The sequence below is a fragment of the Cherax quadricarinatus genome, chromosome 56, assembly GCF_038502225.1.
Source record: "Cherax quadricarinatus isolate ZL_2023a chromosome 56, ASM3850222v1, whole genome shotgun sequence".
In the NCBI taxonomy this organism is placed as follows: domain Eukaryota; kingdom Metazoa; phylum Arthropoda; class Malacostraca; order Decapoda; family Parastacidae; genus Cherax; species Cherax quadricarinatus.
In genome coordinates, this window is record NC_091347.1 from 13,942,342 (window position 1) to 13,970,117 (window position 27,776).

Sequence of the window (27,776 nt, forward strand, 5' to 3'; positions counted from 1 at the left end):
CTCTCTCTCCTTTCATCTCCTTGCTGTCAGTGGGATTTATGGTCTAAATTTGGTTCATTTCTCCTTATCCAGCTCTAACCCACCCCAAGCTACCTTTCTAATTAGCTTCCAATCTCTGTATTCTGCCTTTGTCATACGTCTGCTGCCTTCCTCTTTACTTCATCTCCTCCGATATCTTGCTAGCTGTTGTTTCTCCAGCATCCGTTGTATTTCCAACACTCACTCCCACCATCTGGTATTTCCAACACTCCCACCATCTGGTATCTCCAACACTCACTCCCACCACCTGACTTCTCCAACACTTAATCCCGCCATATGGTATCTAAAACACTCACTCCCACAACCCATATCAAAACCCAGCCATGTCAACTTCTTATCCTCGCTCAATCTCCCTGTCACTCCTACTCATATCCTTCCCGCCATACACAAAACACCCACCCATCCACCTCTCCATTCCACATTCGCTCCAGTACAAACGATCTCCCATACTACTAATCCTCCCACCCACGCTTCCCTCTTTTCTTGCTACTACTTCCACTACCATCATTACCTCCACCACTACTTCTTAACTACCTGATTTCTTCGTCTGCTCCGTCTCTTCCCCCCCCTCCTCGCATATATACTGGCTCCCTTTTCTTCCTGTATTAGTGTGGCTAGTCAGTGGTCCAAGTCGGACAGAAACGTCGTGATAAGCTTTCTCCTGTGTGCGGGTTATCTGTGTAATACCCAGTCACCCCCTGCAACTCTTCTGCTATACTTCCATTTTCCCACACCGCCCCTACTTTCCCCACCACCCCCAGCAGGTGTGGTAATACTCACTGACGACGTGAAAGTGGACGAAGTGACTCATTTTGGGCTCAGTGGACACCTGACACTCGTACCGGCCGGCATCTCTCTCCTGCACGTACTTCACCTGCAGTGTCCACGTCTCCGAGTTGGCTTCATGCCACGACTGAAACCGCTGGTCCGCGATGAACGTGTACCGATCCACCGTCAGGATGTGCGAATCCCGGCTTCTGATCCACGATATCTGGTCAGGGAAAAGTGAAGCAAGAGAGTGAGTGAGTTAAGTGGGTTATGGTGCTTCTGTTGGTGATCTATGTTGTATGATACAGGTGAAGCTGGAGAAGAGGGAAAAGGAGTACAATCCGAGAGGTGGCTGCCCCGGTTCCTAAAACATATTTGGTCCAGGTGAAGAAGAAAGAGAGATGACAAAGAATTAGCTGTTTTTTCAGTGGTAGTGTTCATGGTACACGATATCTAGTTCATGTGAAAGGGAAGGACGAGCAAGAGTTTACTGGGTAGTTACAGTCTCAGGTTTCTGATTCACTTACAGGCGATAAGGCAGGTGAAGAGAGAGTTAATGTCCATGGCAGTGGAGACACCTTACTGCCTCTGGCAGTGAAGACACCTTACTGCCTCTGGCAGTGAAGACACCTTACTGCCTCTGGCAGTGAAGACACCTTACTGCCTCTGGCAGTGAAGACACCTTACTGCCTCTGGCAGTGAAGACACCTTACTGCCTCTGGCAGTGAAGACACCTTACTGCCTCTGGCAGTGAAGACACCTTACTGCCTCTGGCAGTGAAGACACCTTACTGCCTCTGGCAGTGAAGACACCTTACTGCCTCTGGCAGTGAAGACACCTTACTGCCTCTGGCAGTGAAGACACCTTACTGCCTCTGGCAGTGAAGACACCTTACTGCCTCTGGCAGTGAAGACACCTTACTGCCTCTGGCAGTGAAGACACCTTACTGCCTCTGGCAGTGAAGACACCTTACTGCCTCTGGCAGTGAAGACACCTTACTGCCTCTGGCAGTGAAGACACCTTACTGCCTCTGGCAGTGAAGACACCTTACTGCCTCTGGCAGTGAAGACACCTTACTGCCTCTGGCAGTGAAGACACCTTACTGCCTCTGGCAGTGAAGACACCTTACTACCTCTGGCAGTGAAGACAATTACTGCCCCTGGCAGTGAAGACACCTTACTGCCCCTGGCAGTGAAGACACCTTACTGCCCCTGGCAGTGAAGACACCTTACTGCCCCTGGCAGTGAAGACACCTTACTGCCCCTGGCAGTGAAGACACCTTACTGCCCCTGGCAGTGAAGACACCTTACTGCCCCTGGCAGTGAAGACACCTTACTGCCCCTGGCAGTGAAGACACCTTACTGCCTCTGGCAGTGAAGACACCTTACTGCCTCTGGCCGTGAAGACACCTTACTGCCTCTGGCCGTGAAGACACCTTACTGCCTCTGGCCGTGAAGACACCTTACTGCCTCTGGCAGTGAAGACACCTTACTGCCTCTGGCAGTGAAGACACCTTACTGCCTCTGGCAGTGAAGACACCTTACTGCCTCTGGCAGTGAAGACACCTTACTGCCTCTGGCAGTGAAGACACCTTACTGCCTCTGGCAGTGAAGACACCTTACTGCCTCTGGCAGTGAAGACACCTTACTGCCTCTGGCAGTGAAGACACCTTACTGCCTCTGGCAGTGAAGACACCTTACTGCCTCTGGCAGTGAAGACACCTTACTGCCTCTGGCAGTGAAGACACCTTACTGCCTCTGGCAGTGAAGACACCTTACTACCCCTGGTAGTGGAGGCACCTTAATGCTCCTGGCAGTGGAGGCATCTTACTGCCTCTGGCAGTGGAGGCATCTTAATGCCTCTGGCAGTGGAGGCATCTTAATGCCTCTGGCAGTGGACACACCTAATGCCTATGGTAGTGGAGACACCTTAATGCCTCTGGCAGCGGAGACACGTTAATGCCTCTGGCAGTGGAGACACATTAATGCCTCTGGCAGTAGATGCACCTTAATGCCTCTGGCAGTAGATGCACCTTAATGCCTCTGGCAGTAGATGCACCTTAATGCCTCTGGCAGTAGATGCACCTTAATGCCTCTGGCAGTAGATGCACCTTAATGCCTCTGGCAATAGATGCACCTTAATGCCTCTGGCAGTAGATGCACCTTAATGCCTCTGGCAGTAGATGCACCTTAATGCCTCTGGCAGTAGATGCACCATAATGCCTCTGGCAGTAGATGCATCTTAATGCCTCTGGCAGTAGATGCACCTTAATGCCTCTGGCAGTAGATGCACCTTAATGCCTCTGGCAGTAGATGCACCTTAATGCCTCTGGCAGTAGATGCACCTTAATGCCTCTGGCAGTAGATGCACCTTAATGCCTCTGGCAGTAGATGCACCTTAATGCCTCTGGCAGTAGATGCACCTTAATGCCTCTGGCAGTAGATGCACCTTAATGCCTCTGGTAGTAGATGCACCTTAATGCCTCTGGCAGTAGATGCACCTTAATGCCCCTTGCAGTGAAGACACCTTCAGTAGGAAAGAGAGAATAAGCTGTCTGCAGACATGTTCCTGATCAAGGATAACTGGTTAATAGGAAAGCGGGGTACAGTTTTGAGTTAACTAGCCAATGGTAGTTGCCCGTCCCTGATCCGCATTATCTGGATCAGTGAGGGAGAGAAAGTGTGTTAAATCGATTTCACATAATGAATGAAAAATGACAAAAAAAGTTCAGAGTATAGAATATAACAATATTTTAGAATATACTAGAATTAATATTAACTTGGGGTGATTATAAACCAGATATTCTGAAAAAAAGGGGGAAATTTTGAAATTAGGTAAAAGGATGCAAATGCAACTAATGTGGCATTAATAACAAAAAGAGGCACAATATCGTGACTGGAAGGATACACAAATAACCCGCACATAGAAGAGAGAACCATTTACAAAGTCACACTGAGACTTTGTAAATGGTCCAAGTTAGACCGAAACGTCGTCGTAAGCTCCTCTCTTCTATGTGCGGGTTATTTGTGAATGTGGCATTTACTGTGGCAACGTTTCGCTCTCCAGGAGCTTTGTCAAGGGGTAACGTCTTGACAAAGTTCCTGGAGAGTAACATTGTCACAATAAAATATTGCACTGGTTTCTGTCTCCTTTTTCCTTACATTTTGTCGGTAATTCTATCATTATTACCGTATTTTCCGGCATAAAAAGCGCAGGGTGATTTTCCAGGACGTTTTATGGGAAAAAGGGCGCGCCTTATATGCCGGAAAATACGGTATCCTCAACATAACTGGCCAGGTTTCAGATATTGTCTAAATACACTTCCTTATAAGCTAAAGCTAAAACAAATTATAGGCCATGTTTGAATTTCAGCTGAAGACTTGTGAATCTGCCTCAGCTCATATGAATGCCCATCTATATCTAAAATATCATATCTTTGATGGTATTCAGTTCCTACAAGTTAATAAATAATACATATGTGCAATACCTAAGCATCTTTATTAGCAGCAATAGTTATATATGTGTTACTCACATGTCTTACCTTCTCTAAAGTAAATTACCACCCTTTTTGTCCTCTTACAGGATGCAAGAGACAATACCCGTCTAACACCCATGTTACTATTTACTGCTAGGTGAACAGGGGGCAACAGGTGTGAGAAAACATGTCCCACGTCTTAACCCTTCTCAGGATCGATCCCAGATCACTCTGTTGTGAGTCGAAGACGATGTCATTACACTGTCATCACCAAACTGGTTTCAAATATATATATAAATTTGAAAAATTCCCTGTTGGGGATTATAGGAACGAGGAGAGACATAATTACCAATAAGCTTTCATTGAAAAATATGAAATAAGAGATAAAACCCAACATAGAGCACAGCAAATAAAATTAGTCAGAGAACAAGGGAGTGAATTTGAAAATATAGAAAAATAGAGGCAGGGAAAACAATAGAACATTCTGATATATGAGAGTGTACATGGTTGGAAATGGTATTGTATACAACAGCCACCGTATATTTTGTATAAATATTTATGATTAAAGAAGACAGGGCACCATGAACAGATCTGCTCTCCTCTAGTTGCAGTGGTAATTCTGTACGTACGTACGTACTCTCTCTCTCTATCTATCTCTCTCTTTCTCTCTCTCTCTCTCTCTCTCTCATTTACTTATATATTACATTACGTAAAGAAATTAAGAGAGAGTGTAGGAGATTTTAAGTTATTAGCGGCTTAAGCATTTAACAGGCATGTGTGAGGGCTTTAAATCGGACTGGAGACAAATGGGTTTTGGGATTTGTCGTGCTGTCGGAGTGTGAGCAAGGTAATGTGTAAGTATTCAGGGAAGCCGGTTAGCCGGACTTAAGCTCCGGAGGTGGGAAAACCAGTGTCTGAGCATCGAAGGATTTGTGGGAATGTTGCAACTCTGAGGGTCATTTGAAGTTCGATTCCCGTGCGCCTCTGAAAAAAACAGCTATTAAATGAAATATGGTAAATGTAGTTTCTTCTTTGGGTCATGTCGGGGCTTTAACTATATGAAGAGGAATCGTGTGGGAGTCGATCACCTCTCACAGAAGTGAGAGGAATCAAGAAGCCATACTTCTGTTGAGGGAAATCCAAACATGAACTCAGATTGAAAATACTAAGTTGTAAAAGGTTCCAAACCTGTCTCAAATTTTCACGTTGTACGCATTTTTCAATTTCGACGGCCAGGTAGCATTTGTTGATGTCAGTGAATACCACGTGAGATCATGCCTCCGTCACACTGGTTGTAAGTCAGACGTACTGCAAGTACGCCACTGGCATCGTTTAAAGAAAGAGCAACCGAAAACCTAGTGGATTTATGAGGTTGTGAAATGATGCAGGTCCGTAATGTACGTAGAGCAGGATTTTGATTTTGTGAGACCCTGTGCTATGTTAAGTTTAAAAGGGTCCCCAAAACTAGAAAGTAGGAATATAAAGCGTCAAAGTATGGGGAGGAAGAAACACATTTTTTTGGGGCGTTTAACATTGCGAAGCCTTAAGATTGAAGCTTAACTTATGCCTAAGTCCGGCCCTGTATGTTTGTATTTGTATTTTACTAAGCGTGTCCGAGACGATTAACCTCCTTGCTTCTTTTGGGCTGTTATACGTTTCTTTGATGAGGCACGCTCAGGTTTCTTCAGCTCAGCAATCAATGTTATCTTCCTCCGAAACAAACCGAGCAGAAGTAAGCTTCCCGGTGGACCTGCTGCCCTCAGCTGACATACTTATAATCGTGAACTTTATACCATCTGCAAACACAAAGCTCCACCTTCTAACAATCTGCTTCCCAGGGTCAGCCTTACCCGGCAAGAAGCAGACAACGAGCCCGCTCAAGAAGCGGACAACGACTCCACTCAAGAAGCGGACAACGACCCCACTCAAGAAGCGGACAACGACCCCACTCAAGAAGCGGACAACGACCCCACTCAAGAAGCAGGCAACGAGGATACCGAAGTTACAGACAGCAGCATCAGTCAAGAAACAACCAGCGATCCTGGACAAGAAACGGTAACTACCAAGCAGCCTCCTTCATACAACAGCATCCATACCCAAGAAACGGCCAGCGACGGTACCCAAAATCCAACACCAGTCAATCTTCTCTAGTGGACGAAGAAATCCTCATTTTTCCTGGCAGCCGCAGCCCCACCAAGACATACACCATGTCAACGCTCGTCCACGGACTCCGTAGTGGGAGGATCAAGGGTACTCACTGCCCATTATATAATTTCCCTCCAAGATATCCTCGACATCCTTGAAGATAGGCAAGCCTACTGGAAACAGGTACGGCACTTCTTCACAAAGTACTGCGAGCCCAAACGCTTCCAGCAGCAACACAACACAGAAGGGGCCCCGCTTCAGTCCTGGTTCAGCCCTCTGGAGAGGATGGTTGCTGGACTTCCCGCCCCTTGACGTGAACCTTTCATTGAAAACGATAATTAAATAAAATATACCAAAAATGGTAGGCCACTCATCTTTTCGTCGTCCTTCTAGTTACCTACACCCCACTTGTGTTATTTCATCCTTACCGCACCTCGCCCTCCCTTTCATCACCCTCCCTCCCTGCCTTCACCCACCCTTCCCTCACCCTTCCTTCCTTCACCCCATCTCTCTTCTTTAGCATTACTCTTATGATGAACTAAATGAAACGTATTTTTGAAGCCATGAATAGAGTTAACCTCCATAAACCCTCAAATACCATCACACTGAAGGAATTCTTCCTTATGTCCCTTTAAGTCATGTGAGCCTGTTTTTCTAAAGCTTTTAGTTTGCTTGTACTCGCCTAGTTGTAGTTGCAGGGGTCGAGTCACAGCTGCTGGCCCCGCCTCTTCACTGGTCGCTACTAGGTTACTCTTCCTGCTCCATGAGCTTTATCATACCTCTTCTTAAAGCTATCTATGGATCCTGCCTTCACTACATCACTTCCCAGACTATTCCACTTCCTGACAACTCTGTGCCTGAAGAAATGCTTCCTAACTTCCCTGTGATTCATCCGAGTCTTCAGCTTCCAATGGTGACCCCTTGTTGCTGTGTCCCATCTCTGAAACATCCTGTCTCTGTCCAACTTGTAAATTCCTGTATTTTATATGTCGTTATCATATCCCCCCCCTCTCTCCTATACTCCAGTGTCGTCATGTTGATTTTCCTTAACCTCTCCTCCTAGGACATACCCCTTAGCTCCGGGACTAGTCTTGTTGCAAACCTTTGCATTTTATTTAATTTCCTAACATGCTTGGCTAGGTGTGGGTTCCAAACCGGTGCTGCATACTCCAATATAGGTCTGATATACACGGTGTACAGGGTCTTGAACGATTCTTTATTGAGATGTCGGAATGCTGTTCTTAGGTTTGCTAGGCGCCCATATGCTGCAGCAGTTATTTGGTTGATGTGCGCCTCAGGAGATGTGCCTGGTGTTATACTCACCCCAAGATCATTTTTCTTGAGTGACGTTTGTAGCCTTTGGCCCCCTAGACTGCACTCCGTCTGCCGTCTTCTTTGCCCTTCCACAATCTTCATGACTTCGCACTTGGTGGGGTTGAACTCCAGGAGCCAGTTTCTGGACCAGGCCTGCAGCCTGTCCAGATCCATTTGTAGCTCCGCTTGGTCCTCGTCCGATTCAATTCTTCTCATCAACTTCACATCATCTGCAAACAGGAACACTTCTGTACCTATTCCTTCCGCCATGTCGCCCACATATACTAGAAACAGCACCGGTCCTAGGATTGACCCCTATGGAACCCCGCTCGTCACAGGCGCCCACTCTGACACCTCGTCACGTACGATGACTCGCTGATGTCTTCCCGACAGTTATTCCCTGATCCATTGCAGTGCCTTCCCTGTTATACCTGCCTGGTCCTCCAGTTTATGCACTAATCTCTTACAGTCCAAGAAAACGCAATCTACCCATCCCTCCCTCTCTCTTGTCTTACTGCTGTCACCCTCTCACAGAACTCCAGGGTGTGTGTTACACAGGATTTTTCCGTCCCTGAAACTGTGCTGGTTGTCGATGATAAACTCATTCCTTTCTAGGTGCTCTACCACTCTTCTGATAATCTTCTCCGTGACCTTGCATACTATACATGTCAGTGACACTGGTCTGTAGTTTAATGCTTCATGTCTGTCTCCTTTTTCAAAACTGGGACTGCATTTGCTCTCTTCCATACCTCAGGTAGTCGCCCTGTTTCGATAGTTGTGTTGAAGATTGTTAGTGGCACACATAGTACCTCTGCTCCCTCTCTCAGGACCCATTGAGAGATGTTTTCAGTCCCCATCGCCTTTGAGGTATCTGCTCGCTTAGCAGCCTCTTCATTTCCTCCTCGGTTGTATGTATTGTGTCCAACACTTGGTGTATCCCACCTCTTTGTCTTTCCGGAGTCCCTTCTGTCTCCTCTGTGAACACTTGCTTGAATCTCATGTTGAGTTCCTTACATACTTCTCGTTGGTTTCTTGTGATGTCCCCTCCTTCCTTCCTCAGCCTGATTACCTGGTCCTTGACTGTTGTTTTCCTCCTGGCTATGTCATTTTCGTTTTGTCGTTGGACCTTCCTTCTTACCGGTGCATATTCATTTCTGGCTCTACGACTTCTCTCCTTATTCTCCAGGGTCCTTTGACTTCTATACGTCTTCCATTCTCTAGCACACTTGGTTTTGGCCTCTCTACGCTTTTGAGTGAACCCAGGGTTCATCTTGGCCTTCTTATTATTTCTGTTACCCTTGGATACAAACCTCTCCTCACCTTCCTTGCATATTATTGTCACATATTCCATCATCTCATTTACTGACTTCCCTGCCAGTGGTCTGTCCTACTGAACCTCGTGCAAAAAATTCTTCGTGCCTGTATAGTCCCCTCTCTTGTAGTTTGGCTTCATTCATCCTGCCCTTCCTGTTTCCCTCTCCACTTGTAACTCTACAACGTATTCGAAGCTCGGAACCACGTGGTCACTGGCCCCGAGAGGTCTTTCATATGTGATGTCCTCAATATCTGCACTACTCAAGGTGAATGGTAGTGTCCCTTACGTGTTGGTACATGAGCTTTTCCAGTACCAGCTCCATCACCTTGGCCCTCCACGTTTCTGGGCCCCCATGTGGTTCCAAGTTCTCCCAGTCAATTTCTTTGTGAATAAAGTCACCCTGCTCGCATGAACCCTTCTGGCTACTTCAGCCAGTGTGTCAACCATTATTCTGTTACTCCTGCTGTTCTGTGGTGGATTATACATTACTGCAATTAGTACCATGTGCGTGTGTGTGTGCGTGTGTGCGTGCGTGTGCATGTCATAGCCCAAGGCAAACATGCAAATGGAAAAACTCGGAAATAATCTCTCCTCACTTCTAATACCATGAACACCGATAAGTATAATGTAAACAGACTGATGACTGTACTACCCAAGCTTAGGCTTGTTTACAAGCATTTCTTTCACTTTAGCATATATACAAACGATGATGGAACTAAAAGCAAAGTAAACAGCCAGCATTATGGTCACTTTCTCGAGCATAAATGCTCTTGATTGCCAACTGAGGAATACAGAGATAGACGGTGCAGTAACCTATATGATTTGTTATTGTGTATTATTGAAAGCAGGATGATATAAATTCTGATTAGATATCCATAATTCTCTTGAAGTACATAATAAACACTAGTAATTAATTAAATATTGTATTTTTATCTCTTTAAAAACCTAGTTCCTATGCCTGATGAAAATCCAAATGCTCTTGCGCTATCGTCCAGAGGCTGGCAATAACGGATACAATATACTAGACACTTCTGCGGCACAAAATCTGAATCATTATGCAGAATACTAATTATTCTTTCTCCATGAATTAGATTTTCCTAACTCATTGGCATGAGGATAATATACCCTTGTTATCGTCAACAATTACTCACTAGCACGAGGATAATAACTTTGCTGTTATCAGCCATTACGACACACTAGCATAAGGATAATAACTTTCCTGTTGTCAGCCATTACAACACACTAGCACGAGGATAATAACTTTGCTGTTGTCAGCCATTACAACACACTAGCACGAGGATAATAACTTTGCTGTTGTCAGCCATTACAACACACTAGCATGAGGATAATAACTTTGCTGTTGTCAGCCATTACAACACACTAGCACGAGGATAATAACTTTGCTGTTGTCAGCCATTACAACACACTAGCACGAGGATAATAACTTTGCTGTTGTCAGCCATTACAACACACTAGCACGAGGATAATAACTTTGCTGCCGTCTGCCACAACACTCGTAGTTGAAATGTTCAATCTTAAATCACTCGCCTCTTCAGCAGCAGGTGCGTTGATGTTGGTAAAGGGCTCTTGATCCATGCAATTGGAGGTATTCTTTCCTCTAATGAAACATGATAATTCCTCAGTCCCCAGGTTTTTTATGCCCCAACTGTTTTAGCGCTTCCCCATAAATTACCGTGAAAATAATCGTGGCTGATAAGTGCGGTAAAACTCTCACAAGTGTACCCTTGTCGGTGGAGGGTTTCTGTTCCAGGGGATTGGAGTTATCCTTCCTATCCCATGAATGGAATCTGACTGCCTCCATTGTAACCCCTGTAATCTGCACCTGCTGCAACCATTCCCTTCATTCATTACTGCTCTTTAAAATACTTCATCCTACTTATTAAGAAATCGTTTCGGGTTAGTATATCTGAGAGTCGTAGATCGTACACAAGACTTCGACTCTTGCATTACCTGCGTAATAATAATAATAATTATAAAAATTGATTACGAATTTAATTTTTGGCCCTGCAAAATTATTTAATTAAAAATATTTTACATATCTAAGGTTTTCGATGACGTGGATCCCAGAAGGGGATGAAAATATACAGGGAAATTAATCTTTTGTGTTTCTGTGCCCATGTGGATTATTACTGAACAATAACTAGTGTTCATTATACTTTAGTTGTCCATATATTAGTTATCCATATATTAGATTTCAAGAATGCGTTCAATCTCCTGAAAAGAGACGTGGTATTAGCAGCAGTACAAGAACATTTCCCTGGTCTCTTCCCCTTTGTTTCAGCTGGGTATAGCAAGGAATCAATGCTTCTCTTTGGAGAGCATGAAATCACATCATCGGAGGGTGTCCAACAAGGCGATCCTCTTGCACCATTTCTCTTCTGTATAGCAGTTAGGGAAATCACAAGTCAGACTGACCAGCGAGCTAAACATCTGGTTCCTAGATGATGGCACACTAGCAGGTACAAAGGAGTCCCTCCTACATGACCTTACACAGGTAATGACACGGGGACAGGAAATGGGTCTCGTCCTGAATCCATCCAAATGTGAAATCATCTCAGTCGGTCAACAAGTGATAAATACAGTGAGATCAAAACTACCAGGAGCAGCAGTCATTGCCCCCACAAATAGTGTCTTGCTAGGAGCACCTCTGGGAAGCAATGCCATTGACACAATTCTCAGGAAGAAATTGGAAGAGTTAAGGAGAATGGAACAACGAATAGGCAATCTGGACACCCACGATGCCTTGTACCTTCTCACAAAGTGCTTGAGTCTGCCCAGGTTGACATATTTCCTAAGATGTGCACCTTCATATGATAACCCTATACTGCACGAATATGACAGTATTCTGAGGCAGATTTTTACGAAAGTACTTAACCTTACTCTAGAAGACGGGCAGTGGAACCAAGCTACACTTCCAGTCAGACTAGGAGGCATTGGTGTCCGCAAGTCATCACAGATTGCGTTACCTGCTTTTCTGTCCTCGTGTATTGCATCCAGAGAGCTTGTAGCAGCGATTCTCCCTGAACATCTTAGGGACAAGATTGGAGTCCAGGACCAAAAATTCATTGACGGAGCAATGATCTGGGATAATCTAACGGGCTCAGAAACCAGACCTGCTCCCCCCAACAACTACAAACAATCGCACTGGGATGGTCCAATAGTGGAAAATATAGCCTCAACAATGCTTCAGAGTGTGTCAGGGAAGGATAGAGCCCGCCTCCTGGCAGTGAGAGCCCCTCATGCTGGGGACTTTCTGTTGGCTGTTCCCAACTCCAGCCTTGGCACACGCCTCGACCCACAGACCATCCGCATCGGTGTTGCCCTTCGACTTGCCGCCCCTATTCTCGCCGAACACAGGTGTATTTGTGGCAGTGAAGCAGCAGACCGATTCGGGTACCATGGTCTTGTGTGCCGTAAATCCGAGGGAAAGATTGCAAGACATGAGGAGGTTAATAACATTATCAAGAAGAGCCTCACAACAGCTGGATGCCCAGCAGTAAGGGAGCCACCCCAACTATGCAGATCTGATGGCAGCCAGAAGCGTCCAGATGGTATCACCCTTCACGCCTGGACAGATGGGAAGCAGGCGGTGTGGGACTATACATGTGCATCTACCTTGGCTGATACCTATCTCCAATACACCAGGGAGGAAGGAGGGGCAGCTGCCAGCTTCAGGGAGTCCCAAAAGTCTAGAAAATATGGAGATCTTGCCCATCATTATATGTTTGTTCCCATAGGTTCAGAGACCCTTGGCTCATGGGGAAAGAGTGCATCTAAATTCCTTAAGGAGCTGGGAAAAAGACTCATCAGGGTAACTAGGGATCCCAGGGCAGCTAGTTTTCTGTTCCAGCGGCTCAGTGCGGCTGTTCAAAGGGGCAATGCCTGCTGTATTTTGGGAACACGCCCCAGCTCTGAGGAGCTGGATGAGATTTTCGCCTTATAATCGGTGATACAATGTATCTCTTAAATCTTCTGTACCATATTATGTAATAAAATATTCCTATTGGTAAAAAAAAATATATACTAAAACATGGGGTGGTAGGGGAAGTGGAATATTCAAACGGCTTCAGGAAGAAATCCAAATATTCTTCCTTGAAGCCTTTTTATGCACTTCTCCGAGGCTATGGGTCCCACAATTTACACCAGAGGTGGACCCCATCCCATCCTATATATATATATATATATATATATATATATATATATATATATATATATATATATATATATATATATATATATATATATATATATATATATCAGAAAGGACTTAATTTTAAATGAGTTCCTGCTAATTGACCAGTTTTACATATTCGGCACGACATTATATATATATATATATATATATATATATATATATATATATATATATATATATATATATATATATATATACATATATATATATATATATATATGTCGTGCCGAATATGTAAAACTGGTCAATTAGCAGGAACTCATTTAAAATTAAGTCCTTTCTGAAATTTTCTCTTATACGTTTAAAGATATATTTTTTTCATTAATGTTAATGTAAAAAATTTAAATTTTGCATCAAAAGAATCTTAGAAAACTTACCTAACCTTATTAGAACAAGAGCAATTTATTTTAGCCTAACCCAACTAAATATATTTTAGATTTGTTTACAGTAATTTAATACTAAACAAACAGAGTGAAATATATTTTTTTCGTTAGTTTCAGAATGATTTTGGCGAAATTATTGCATACTCAAATTTTCGCTTGTCCCATATGGCAAGAAGAGCGCTGCTATTTAAGCCAAGATCGCAAGTTCTGCCTATTCGGCACGACATATATATATATATATATATATATATATATATATATATATATATATATATATATATATATATAATGTATAGCGTTCACTAAATTCCCTTAATATATTCTATTTGTTTACTCCTCTTATATAGAAGAAAGGATTTCTTCAAATCCCTTTGGCTCATATGAAATTATGTCCGGTTGTTCTCTTCTCTCAGATTTCCTCCACTCTCGGACTTCTCTTAGGAGCTTTGTCAATATTCAGGAATATTTTATGAGCTATGATCATGTCCCTGCTTTCTGGAGGCAGCCATGTTACAAATCACTAAACTTAATTTTTTCTTTTGGTTTTTTTTTACATTTTAAAACAAGAGCTAAAAAGGCACATACAAGAAAACGAGAACTTTATTAGTACGACTTTTCACCTATACGAGTGTCATGTGAGCGAAACGTTGTACTAATATACATCGAACTTCAACTAAGATGAGGGTTCTGTTTATGGGCTATGCCACTCATCTAAGACGAGGGGTTCCATTTATGGGCTATGCCAGTCTTTGACTAAGAAGAGGGTTCCACTTATGGGCTAAGCCATACATCGACTAAGATGAGGGTTCCATGCTGAGGCCGTGTACCAAGAACATTGTCGTACATATGCCGAGAACAGTAAATTAAATTCCTAGAGGTTATTCTCACATTTGCAAGCTTTCAGTATGTTATCAATATCATTCTGGTTTAGAGCACCTCGGGGAATTGTTTAATATCCCCTGTCGGTCCTCTAAAGAGTCAAGAAAGGGACTCCCATTTGGGTGGTACTCCTCTTATGGCCGCCTACCTCTTGATCCAATCTCCATAACATTTTTTTTGCACTTCAACAAATGACTAATTCCATTAGTCATTTGTTGGACTTTTACCATAGCTTGTTTAAGTCTTCCTGTAACATGTTTCAATATTCCTAGGTTCATTCTGCATTAATATTAGCGTCATCAGCAAAGAGCGTAGGAGTATGTCATCCCCTCTAAGTCTTCGACACATTATAAACAAAAGTTCAAGAGTGGACGAAAGGGATCGAGCAATGGTCCGTAAACTGATAGTTACTTTGAAACAATACACAAAATAACAGTCACGGTATTGTGACGTTTTTGTTCTTTCCATGTGTACTCCACACGTTACTTCTCTCATTCATGACGTCAGTTTTACTGTGACTCTTTGTCGTCTATTCTAGTTATTCTCGTCTCTGTTCTCATACGCTTTTAGGGGCTCTAGTCTGACATTTTAGTTTGTATGCTGAGTCTCCAGTGAAGGACTATCAAATTCCATTCGATATTCTGTTTTTTTTTGGGGGGGGTCTGTCATATTAAAATGAGTTGTGTAAATAGGATTCCCCTCTCTGAACTTAAGCTATCTTCAATGAAGAAAAATTGTATTTTCTCACTCAATTTCTTCATTTTCTTATTATTTGTTGTGTGAGTGCGTGCGCGTGCGTTCGTGTGTGAGTTTGCGTGTGTGTTCGTGTGCACGTTTGTGTGTTTAATCACCTATTTCAGTTCGGCTATTTTTGGTTGGTAGGGTCGAATCTCATTTCCTGGCCCTGACTCTTAACTCGCGGCTACCAGATTTTGTTCCTAGCTCTGTGGGCCCTATTTTCCTTATTCGCTTTTCGAACATTCTATTTCATTATTACAAAGTTCTCTTAAGTATATTGTATGTCCTCATCATGTCCCCCTTGCTTCTTCTTTGCTATAATATAGTCATGTTGAGCACTTATAGCATTTCTTTTAGAATATTGCCCTGAACTCTGCTATAAGTCCCGTTGCAAATATCTGCCGTATGTCCATTTTACTGATATTCTTGATGAGGTTTGGGCTGTATGTTTGTGTTTCGTAATCTAAGAATAACCTTATGTGATATATGGGTCGTGAATGACTCTTTGTTGAGATTCCTAAAAGAAAACATACGCTCCAGAGATTAGTCCGTTAATGTGCGCCGCAAGTAATATACTCGGCACTATGGTCACCCTCAGCTCTTTCACCTTGAGTGAGATTTGCAGCCTTTGTCTTCAGAGTCTAAACTCAATTAAAGTTAGTATTCACTCCCAATTTTCGTAATCGTGCATTTGCTTTGATTGAATTCCAGTAGCCAATTGTTTGCCCAAGAGAGTGTGTGTGTGTGTGTGTGTGTGTGTGTTCACCTATGCGTTTGTGGGGATCGTGTCTTAGCTTCTGACCTCACCTCTCAGCTTCCATAGACCGTATTTTCCTAATCCCTGGCCTCCTGCACCTGGCCATACGTACACACAAAACTGTACATATCTTCCTCCATGGGTTTGTCGTTGTATCGGTTATACTTACTAACCTGTGACAAAAAAAATAGATTAACGTTTTTTGTAGCTTATCCACACCTTTATCTCCACCTGTGCATACTGTTTGACCTTCTCTATTTATGTGAGTAACTTGTATGTTATGATCATGTCCACTCGTATTCTCTCCTCTAGTGTTGCTCGATCATCTTCCTTCAGATAAATAAATTTTTGATACAAATGAACATATATTTATATGAATGAATGTATTTTTTATTCAAGGTATTTATACAATGTTTCCCTGAGAAAGTCTGAAAGGGGATCAGAAATTGAGTGAGAAAGTCGATTAAAATGTAAAGCAGAAGAAAATTAAGACTGGAAAAACACAGAGTGAAAACACTAGGAGATTTTATTGGAAACGTTTCGGTCCTGGGAACCTGCCCAAGATCGAAAAGTTTCCAATAAAATCTCCTAGTTACGGAGTTGCTTAATAAAGAGCATATGTCACCAACAGTCTAGCTGCTAACCTTTGGATATTGTCTAGTTTCTTGGTTAATGGGGTGCGGGTTCCATGTTGGCGCCTCATACTCTAGGATGGGCCTGGCTCATGCTGTATAGTATCCTAAAGTGTTCTTTGTTTATGTTTCTGAAAGCATTTATTAAGTTAGCTAGTTTTACGTAACATTAAGCCACTGTGGGTGTGGTAGTGTCAGTTGACTTGTGTGGTCGATACGCTGATAAGGCTGACACCCTTACTGCTGTCAGTGGTCTGCTGCTGCCATTGCTGATGCTGCTACTCTCTATTTTCTTGCTCCTGATGCTGCAGATGCTACTTAAAGTGCTCCTGCTGGTGATGTTATTGTTATTGCTGCTGCTGCTGCTGCTGGTCCTAGTACTTGAAGTGATTTTGTTGCTTCGAGCAGTGTTCTTGCTGTTACTTCTACCAGTGCTCGTGGTGATGGTTCTGCTGGTGAAGTTATTGCTCCTGCTACCAGTGCTCTTGTTGTCACTGCTCCTGATGTTAGTGCTTTTGTTACTGCTGCTACTAGTGCTCCTGCTGCTATTGATGCTGATTCTGCCTGTGTCGCTAGTGCGGCTGCTGCTACTGTTATTGTCATTTCTGCTCCTGCTGCTGCTTCTGCTGATACTAGTATCAGCTGCTTACATTGCTGCTGTTACTGCTTCCAGGGCTCAAGCTGACACTGCCTCTGTTTCTGTTCTTGCTGTTCTTGCTTAGGGTGCTCATGCTGCTGCTGCTGTTTCTGTTGCTGCTGCTCCTGCTGAGTCAGTTTTATATGCTGCTGTCCTAGTTTTAAATACAAGTGGGTCAGCTGACTCGGGTGGGTCGAAGAGCTGTTAAAGCTGACATTTAACTGCTTTTGATGCTGCTCCTGCTCCCGCTATTCCTTTTCTGCCGATATTGTTGTTTATTGCTTTACCGATGTTGCTTCTGTCACTGTTGTTTTGGTAAAGCATCAAATGTTGCTAAAACATCGTTACTATCCATATTGGTGGGTCGGTGTTGCTACAGCTTGGACAGCTTCCTAGACTCGTATTTTGAGTAATGTTGCAGAGAGAGAGAATTCCCTACCTCTGCCCTGCCCTGCCCTGCCCTGCCCTGCCCTGCCCTGCCCTGCCCTGCCCTGCCCTGGAAGTCATTCCCCTCTTAATATTCTCCTTAATAACTGACTTCCCACCCTGATGTTCACTCAAGCTCCTCTCTGTTCGGCCCCTAAATGACGCTAGTTCGGTACCCGTTCAGTCGCTTTATTACTCTTGTCTCTCTCGCATATACATTTCTTCAGTACTTCTCACTTCTCTTGTGTTTTACATTTAATATCTCTTCCTTTTCTCTCCCTACGTCCTCTCTCGCACTTGTTACTTATATATCTTCCACACTTCTTACCTCTACTAAGTGCTCTATCCCTCCTTCCCACACACCTCTCACTTAACTCCTGCACTCCATCTCTCCTTGCTATCACATCTCTCTCTCTCACCTCTCCCTTTCAATCCTCTCTCATCTTCCCACACTCGCTCTGGCAATAATCGCCAACATATTCATCACAAAGCAACAATGCCCTTGAGGAAGGTGATCCTGTGTTGGAGATAGCTGTGTGTGTTGATGATTCTCAGAGCTGGTGAAGGGGGTGTCTCAGGAAGCGCTCTCTCCTTGAACTCTGAGACGTTGAGTTCAACAACAAGGAAAGACGTGAATGCTGTGATTTCATGTGAGAGTCGGAGGATGAAGTAAAGGTAACGAGTGAGACTGAGAAGATGATCATGAAGCTACGAATATCTAAGGGTGAGGGGAAGATGTCAACATTAGGTGTCGCATGAAGATGAGAGAGTGGGTGAGATGTTATCAACAAATTTTGTTGAAAATAAGAAAAAGTTTTGGAGTGAGATTAACAAGTTAAGGAAGCCTAGAAAACAAATGGATTTGTCAGTTAAAAATTGGAGAGGAGAGTTATTAAATGGAGAGTTAGAGGTATTGGGAAGAAGGAGGGAATATTTTGAGGAATTGTTAAATGTTGATGAAGATAGGGAAACTGTGATTTCGTGTATAGGGTAGGAGTGAGGAAGAGCCAGTTGTGAGTGTGGGGGAAGTTCGTGAGACAGTAGGTAAAATGAAAGGGAGTAAGGCAGCCGGGATTGATGGGATAAAGATAGAAATGTTAAAAGCAGGTGGGGATATAGTTTTGAGTGGTTGGTGCAAATATTTAATAAATGTATGGATGAGGGTAAGGTACCTAGGGATTGGCAGAGAGCATGCATAGTTCCTTTGTATAAAGGCAAAGGGGACAAAAGAGAGTGCAGAAATATAGGGGGATAAGTCTGTTGAGTATACCTCGTAAAGTGTATGGTAGAGTTATTATTGAAAGAATTAAGAGTAAGACGGAGAATAGGATAGCAGATGAACAAGGAGGCTTTAGGAAAGGTAGGGGGGTGTGTGGACCAGGTGTTTACAGTGAAACATATAACTGAACAGTATTTAGATAAGGCTAAAGAGGTCTTTGTGGCATTTATGGATTTGGAAAAGGCGTATGACAGGGTGGATAGGGGGGCAATGTGGCAGATGTTGCAGGTGTATGGTATAGGAGGTAGGTTACTGAAAGCAGTGAAGAGTTTTTACGAGGATAGTGAGGCTCAAGTTAGAGTATGTAGGAAAGAGGGAAATTATTTCCCAGTAAAAGTAGGCCTTAGACAAGGATGTGTGATGTCACCGTGGTTGTTTAATATATTTATAGATGGGATTGTAAGAGAAGTAAATGCGAGGGTCTTGGTAAGAGGAGTGGAGTTAAAAGATAAAGAATCACACATAAAGTGGGAGTTGTCACAGTTGCTCTTTGCTGATGACACTGTGCTCTTGGGAGATTCTGAAGAGAAGTTGCTGAGATTGGTGGATGAATTTGGTAGGATATGCAAAAGAAGAAAATTAAAAGTGAATACAGGAAAGAGTAAGGTTATGAGGATAACAAAAAGATTAGGTGATGAAAGATTGGATATCAGATTGCAGGGAGAGAGTATGGAGGAGGTGAATGTATTCAGATATTTGGGAGTGGACGTGTCAGCGGATGGGTCTACGAAAGATGAGGTGAATCATAGAATTGATGAGGGGAAAAGGGTGAGTGGTGCACTTAGGAGTCTGTGGAGACAAAGAACTTTGTCCTTGGAGGCAAAGAGGGGAATGTATGAGAGTATAGTTTTACCAAGGCTCTTATATGGGTGTGAAGCATGGGTGATGAATGTTGCAGCGAGGAGAAGGCTGGAGGCAGTGGAGATGTCGTGTCTGAGGGCAATGTGTGGTGTGAATATAATGCAGAGAATTCGTAGTTTGGAAGTTAGGAGGAGGTGCGGGATTACCAAAACTGTTGTCCAGAGGGCTGAGGAAGGGTTGTTGAGGTGGTTTGGACATGTAGAGAGAATGGAGCGAAACAGAATGACTTCAAGAGTGTATCAGTCTGTAGTGGAAGGAAGGCGGGGTAGGGGTCGGCCTAGGAAAGGTTGGAGGGAGGGGGTAAAGGAGGTTTTGTGTGCGAGGGGCTTGGACTTCCAGCAGGCATGCGTGAGGGTGTTTGATAGGAGTGAATGGAGACAAATGGTTTTTAATACTTGACGTGCTGTTGGAGTGTGAGCAAAGTAACATTTATGAAGGGGTTCAGGGAAACCGGCAGGCCGGACTTGAGTCCTGGAGATGGGAAGTACAGTGCCTGCACTCTGAAGGAGGGGTGTTAATGTTGCAGTTTAAAGACTGTAGTGTAAAGCACCCTTCTGGCAAGATAGTGATGGAGTGAATGATGGTGAAAGTTTTTCTTTTTCGGGCCACCCTGCCTTGGTGGGAATCGGCCAGTGTGATAATAAAAAAAATGAAGATGAGAAGAGAACAGTTAGGCGTCATGTGAGGCTTAGGGGGAAGATAACAGAGGTAGGTGTCACGTATGGCTAACGGGAAGGTAATATGAAAATTGAGAAGAAATGACCTCTTACAAATTATAAAGTTTGGGAACTATCTTACGGAAGAAATAAGTTGTGTAAGTGAATCTGCTTATTAGACAACTGTTACATAACACATGAAATCAGTAGTAATAAAAGTAGTAGGTATGTCAATACCGACAAACTGTGGAACCGAAGACAGGTATGAAAAATCTAGAGTATATTATTAGGAGACATATCGCCCAGTCGGAGCCTAAATGTATTAATGATGCCTCCCAGTAGGCGAAACTTTTCTTAATAAAATCTTAAATGCTTTGATGATTATTTATCTCCCAAAAGAAAATGCTTTTAATTGTTGTGAAAGATTTTCCTTTTTTTTTTATTTCCTTCACGGGTTGATAACCTGGGAATGCCTCTTCTGATCGGTTTCAAACTTTCATCATTAGAGAAACTTAAAGGTTCATAAGGACATAAGAGAGGAGGAACACTGCAGCAGGCCTGTTGGCCCATACTAGGCAGGTCCTTCACAATCCATCCCACTAATAGGATATTTGCCCAACCCAATTTTCAGATCAATGGTTCAGAGAACCGACACGTTGATAAATTAGACACATGTGCAACTCTTGAGTATTTTTATTGAGGAAACGTTTCGCCACACAGTGGCTTCATCAGTCCATACAAAGGGGAATCTTCAAGAACAGGAGGAGAATAAGGTAATCAGTCCCTCAGCCTTGAGTCGATGTGGTCAGTCCATCAGTCTTGAATAAAATACGGCATAAGTGCGGAGAAGGAGCTTATAAACCGTAGGCAGGAGAGGTGCAACAGTCGTAGGTGGTGTCATATTTGTTCAATGTGGAAGTAGGTCGTGCCCAAGGGTTAGGCAAGCATTGAACAAATGTGACACCACCTACGACTGCTGCACCTCTCCTGCCTACGGTTTATAAGCTCCTTCTCCGCACTTATGCCGTATTCTATTCAAGACTGATGGACTGACCACATCGACTCAAGGCTGAGGGACTGATTACCTTATTCTCCTCCTGTTTTTGAAGATTCCCCTTTGTATGGACTGATGAAGCCACTGTGTCGCGAAACGTTTCCTAAATAAAGATACCCAAGAGTTGCACATGTGTCTAATTTATCAACCCAATTTTCAGTTCTGCTCAAGAAATAAACTTTGGTCATTCTATTTAATCGTGTGCAAGTCCCACTCAAATGGACCCCCTCTCACTCGTGTATTTATCCAACCTAAACTTGAAACTACCCAAGGTCCTAGTTTCAATAACCCTACTGGGCAGATTGTTCCACTCATCAACTACCCTATTTCCAAACCAATACTTTCCTATATCCTTTCTAAATCTAAACTTATCTAATTTGAATCCATTATTGCATCCTCAGTCTAACATAGAGGTGACTAATTATAAGAGGCCACAGAAGCAGGAATACATAAGGGGTAATTTGTCCCTCTGAGGTAAACAGTCCTGCACCCTTGAAATATTCAGCTCAATAGTCTTGACCACTTGTCAAGGCTAAGAGACTGATCTTCAGACTGATCTTTAAGGCTTAGGGACTGATCCCCTCAAAACTACTACTTTAAGGCTGAGAGACTGACCACCTCATCTTTTTCACTCTTCTCCTATTGTTATCTACAAACACTTGAAACTTTTGTGCCCAACTGAAGACTCCTGCTGTACTGGCGATGCGTCTCAACAACAACTTTACCCAAATGTTGTACTTGTGTCTAACTCAAAACACCACATATTCTTTAACCCTGGTTGGCTCATCTCCATACGAAACTCAAAAATAATTTCTACTTCAGGAGCAGAAAAAAAAGGTGTAGTGTGTGTGTGTGTGTGTGTGTGTGCGTGTGTGTGTGTGTGTGTGTGTGTGTGTGTGTGTGTGTGTGTGTGTGTGTGTGTGTGTGTGTGTGTGTGTGTGTGTGTGTAATATGCAAAACAACCACTGTGGAAAGAATAGTGAACCTTCTCTCATCTTGATAATGTGAAAAATCGCAAAAGCGCTTGGAAGTTCACAATACTTTTCACAGTTGTTGTTCTGCATATTGTGATATCACCTGTTTACCATGATGTTATTACAAGCTTTCTTTAATTATTTAATTATATGCTATGCTTTTCCACAACCCATCTACCCCCCCCCCCGCGCGCGAGCTCACACACACACACACACACACACAAGTGCAAAGTCATGAAGCTTGGGGAAGGGCAAAGAAGACCACAGACGGAGTACAGTCTAAGGGGACAGAGACTACAAACTTCACTCAAGGAAAAAGATCTTGGGGTGAGTATAACACCAGGCACATCTGAAGCGCACATCAACCAAATAACTGCTGCAGCATATGGGCGCCTAACAAACTTAAGAACAGCATTCCGCCATCTTAATAAGGAATCGTTCAGGACCCTGTACACTGTGTATGTTAGGCCCATATTGGAGTATGCGGCACCAGTCTGGAACCCACACCTAGCCAAGCACGTAAAGAAACTAGAGAAAGTGCAAAGGTTTGCAACAAGACTAGTCCCAGAGCTAAGGAGTATGTCCTACGAGGAAAGGTTAAGGGAAATCGACCTGACGACACTGGAGGACAGGAGAGATAGGGGGGGATATGATAATGACATATAAAATACTGAGAGGAATTGACAAGGTGGACAGAGACAGAATTTTCCAGAGATGAGACACAGCAATAAGGGGACACAGTTGGAAATTAAAGACACAGATGAATCAAAGGGATGTTAGGAAGTATTTCTTCAGTCACAGAGTAGTCAGGAAGTGAAATAGTTTGGGAAGCGATGTAGTGGTGGCAGGATCCATTCATAGCTTTAAGCAGAGGTATGATAAAGCTTATCGTCCAGGGAGAGTGACTCAGTGGGGCTAGGAGCTGTGAATCGACCCCTGCAACCACATATAGGTGAGTACACACACGCTCATAGGCGCGCACAGAGGGAGAGAGTGAGAAGCAGAGAGACCGACAGATAGACACAAAAACACTTTACAGTTATTTTCCCTCATCGCTCTTCCTCTAGGAAGTTGGGAGATGGAAGGGGATTGAAAGACAGGAGAGGGAAGAGAGGAACATGAGAGGATGGATAGAGAAACGACTCCAAAAAATACTGACCTACAGCTTTCTTACCCTCTAGATCAGGGAAGAAGGTAGTAGTCCTGTTATCTTACCCTCCAGGTCAGGGAGTAAGGTAGTAGTTCCTGTTATCTTATCCTCCAGGTCAGGAAGTAAGGTAGTAGTTCCTGTTATCTTACCCTCCAGGTCAGGGAGTAAGGTAGTAGCCCCTGTTATCTTACCCTCCAGGTCAGGGAGGAAGGTAGTAGTCCTGTTATCTTACCCTCCAGGTCAGGAAGGAAGGTAGTAGTAGCCAGGCATCAGAGGGCCCTTCTGAGTGTGTTCCACATCGATACCTCAAGCAATTGTCTATCTTTTCTTGTCGCCGACATCCCAAGTTTACTCGGGCACTTAGACAGGTTTGGGGACTTGGAGAGATTTTTGAAACTTCGGGAGTTGTGGATCATTTTGAATGTATTTGCTCTTAGATTTTTTTTTCTGTGTCTCCTTGATTTTCGTTGCATTTCTCTGAGTAGTTTTTTTTATACTATTACTGTAAATTGTATGTGTCTGTGCCTGAGTGGGAGTGTGGGGAAGGTGAATGTGTTCAGATATTTAGTGAATTTGTCGGTGGACGGGTCCGTAAAAGATGAGATGAACCATAGAATTGATGAGAAAAGGTGAGTGGTGCGTTGAGGCATTTGTGTAGACAACGTTGTCCATGGAGGCAAAAAGGAGGACTGTAGGAGAGTACAATGGAACCGACGATCTTATATGGATGTGAAGCATGGTTTGTGAACGTTGCAGCGAAGAGGAGGCTGGAGGCAGTAGAGATGGTGATGTATAATGTAAATATTACGAAGAGAATTCGTAGTCTGGAGACCAGAAGGAGATGCTGTTACTAGATAGCGGAGAAGGGGTTGTTGAGGCCGTTTGGACATTGAGATGATGGAACAAAATATGATGATTTGGAGGATATATAAATCTGTAGTGGAAATAAACAGTGAAACAAGAATCAACTGGTATAGAATATTTTTTGACACTGTCACTGCTTAGTCAAATATAAGTAACATTAAGTCCTAAAGGCTGCAACACAAATTCATTTTTGTGCGTAAAGTATATATATATATATATATATATATATATATATATATATATATATATATATATATATATATATATATATATATATATATATTTATTATTATTTTTTATTATCACACTGGCCGATTCCCACCAAGGCAGGGTGGCCCGAAAAAGAAAAACTTTCACCATCATTTACTCCATCACTGTCTTGCCAGAAGGGTGCTTTACACTACAGTTTTTAAACTGCAACATTAACACCCCTCCTTCAGAGTGCAGGCACTGTACTTCCCATCTCCAGGACTCAAGTCCGGCCTGCCGGTTTCCCTGAATCCCTTCATAAATGTTACTTTGCTCACACTCCAACAGCACGTCAAGTATTAAAAACCATTTGTCTCCATTCACTCCTATCAAACACGCTCATGCATGCCTCCTGGAAGTCCAAGCCCCTCGCACACAAAACCTCCTTTACCCCCTCCCTCCAACCTTTCCTAGGCCGACCCCTACCCCGCCTTCCTTCCACTACAGACTGATACACTCTTGAAGTCATTCTGTTTCGCTCCATTCTCTCTACATGTCCGAACCACCTCAACAACCCTTCCTCAGCCCTCTGGACAACAGTTTTGGTAATCCCGCACCTCCTCCTAACTTCCAAACTACGAATTCTCTGCATTATATTCACACCACACATTGCCCTCAGACATGACATCTCCACTGCCTCCAGCCTTCTCCTCGCTGCAACATTCATCACCCACGCTTCACACCCATATAAGAGCGTTGGTAAAACTATACTCTCATACATTCCCCTCTTTGCCTCCAAGGACAAAGTTCTTTGTCTCCACAGACTCCTAAGTGCACCACTCACTCTTTTTCCCTCATCAATTCTATGATTCACCTCATCCTTCATAGACCCATCCGCTGACACGTCCACTCCCAAATATCTGAATACGTTCACCTCCTCCATACTCTCTCCCTCCAATCTGATATTCAATCTTTCATCACCTAATCTTTTTGTTATCCTCATAACCTTACTCTTTCCTGTATTCACCTTTAATTTTCTTCTTTTGCACACCCTACCAAATTCATCCACCAATCTCTGCAACTTCTCTTCAGAATCTCCCAAGAGCACAGTGTCATCAGCAAAGAGCAGCTGTGACAACTCCCACTTTGTGTGTGATTCTTTATCTTTTAACTCCACGCCTCTTGCCAAGACCCTCGCATTTACTTCTCTTACAACCCCATCTATAAATATATTAAACAACCACGGTGACATCACACATCCTTGTCTAAGGCCTACTTTTACTGGGAAAAAATTTCCCTCTTTCCCACATACTCTAACTTGAGCCTCACTATCCTCGTAAAAACTCTTCACTGCTTTCAGTAACCTACCTCCTACACCATACACTTGCAACATCTGCCACATTGCATCCCTATCCACCCTGTCATACGCCTTTTCCAAATCCATAAATGCCACAAAGACCTCTTTAGCCTTATCTAAATACTGTTCACTTATATGTTTCACTGTAAACACCTGGTCCACACACCCCCTACCTTTCCTAAAGCCTCCTTGTTCATCTGCTATCCTATTCTCCGTCTTACTCTTAATTCTTTCAATTATAACTCTACCATACACTTTACCAGGTACACTCAACAGACTTATCCCCCTATAATTTTTGCACTCTCTTTTATCCCCTTTGCCTTTATACAAAGGAACTATGCATGCTCTCTGCCAATCCCTAGGTACCTTACCCTCTTCCATACATTTATTAAATAATTGCACCAACAACTCCAAAACTATATCCCCACCTGCTTTTAACATTTCTATCTTTATCCCATCAATCCCGGCTGCCTTACCCCCTTTCATTTTACCTACTGCCTCACGAACTTCCCCCACACTCACAACTGGCTCTTCCTCACTCCTACAAGATGTTATTCCTCCTTGCCCTATACACGAAATCACAGCTTCCCTATCTTCATCAACATTTAACAATTCCTCAAAATATTCCCTCCATCTTCCCAATACCTCTAACTCTCCATTTAATAACTCTCCTCTCCTATTTTTAACTGACAAATCCATTTGTTCTCTAGGCTTTCTTAACTTGTTAATCTCACTCCAAAACTTTTTCTTATTTTCAAAAAAATTTGTTGATAACATCTCACCCACTCTCTCATTTGCTCTCTTTTTACATTGCTTCACCACTCTCTTAACCTCTCTCTTTTTCTCCATATACTCTTCCCTCCTTCCATCACTTCTACTTTGTAAAAACTTCTCATATGCTAACTTTTTCTCCCTTACTACTCTCTTTACATCATCATTCCACCAATCGCTCCTCTTCCCTCCTGCACCCACCCTCCTGTAACCACAAACTTCTGCTGAACACTCTAACACTACATTTTTAATCCTACCCCATACCTCTTCGACCCCATTGCCTATGCTCTCATTTGCCCATCTATCCTCCAATAGCTGTTTATATCTTACCCTAACTGCCTCCTCTTTTAGTTTATAAACCTTCACCTCTCTCTTCCCTGATGCTTCTATTCTCCTTGTATCCCATCTACCTTTTACTCTCAGTGTAGCTACAACTAGAAAGTGATCTGATATATCTGTGGCCCCTCTATAAACATGTACATCCTGAAGTCTACTCAACAGTCTTTTATCTACCAATACATAATCCAACAAACTACTGTCATTTCGCCCTACATCATATCGTGTATACTTATTTATCCTCTTTTTCTTAAAATATGTATTACCTATAACTAAACCCCTTTCTATACAAAGTTCAATCAAAGGGCTCCCATTATCATTTACACCTGGCACCCCAAACTTACCTACCACACCCTCTCTAAAAGTTTCTCCTACTTTAGCATTCAGGTCCCCTACCACAATTACTCTCTCACTTGGTTCAAAGGCTCCTATACATTCACTCAACATCTCCCAAAATCTCTCTCTCTCCTCTGCATTCCTCTCTTCTCCAGGTGCATACACGCTTATTATGACCCACTTCTCGCATCCAACCTTTACTTTAATCCACATAATTCTTGAATT

At 43.1% G+C, this 27,776-nt stretch overlaps 1 protein-coding gene across 1 annotated transcript in view; it reads right to left on the reverse strand.

Annotated features, from left to right (window-relative positions):
* LOC128700673 (uncharacterized) overlaps positions 1-27,776 on the reverse strand; it is a 226,582-nt gene that overhangs the window by 31,981 nt on the left and 166,825 nt on the right. The window contains exon 4 of the mRNA XM_053793965.2: positions 820-1,030. Within this exon, the coding sequence (XP_053649940.2) occupies positions 820-1,030 (211 nt within the window). The remainder of the gene's footprint in view (positions 1-819; positions 1,031-27,776) is intronic.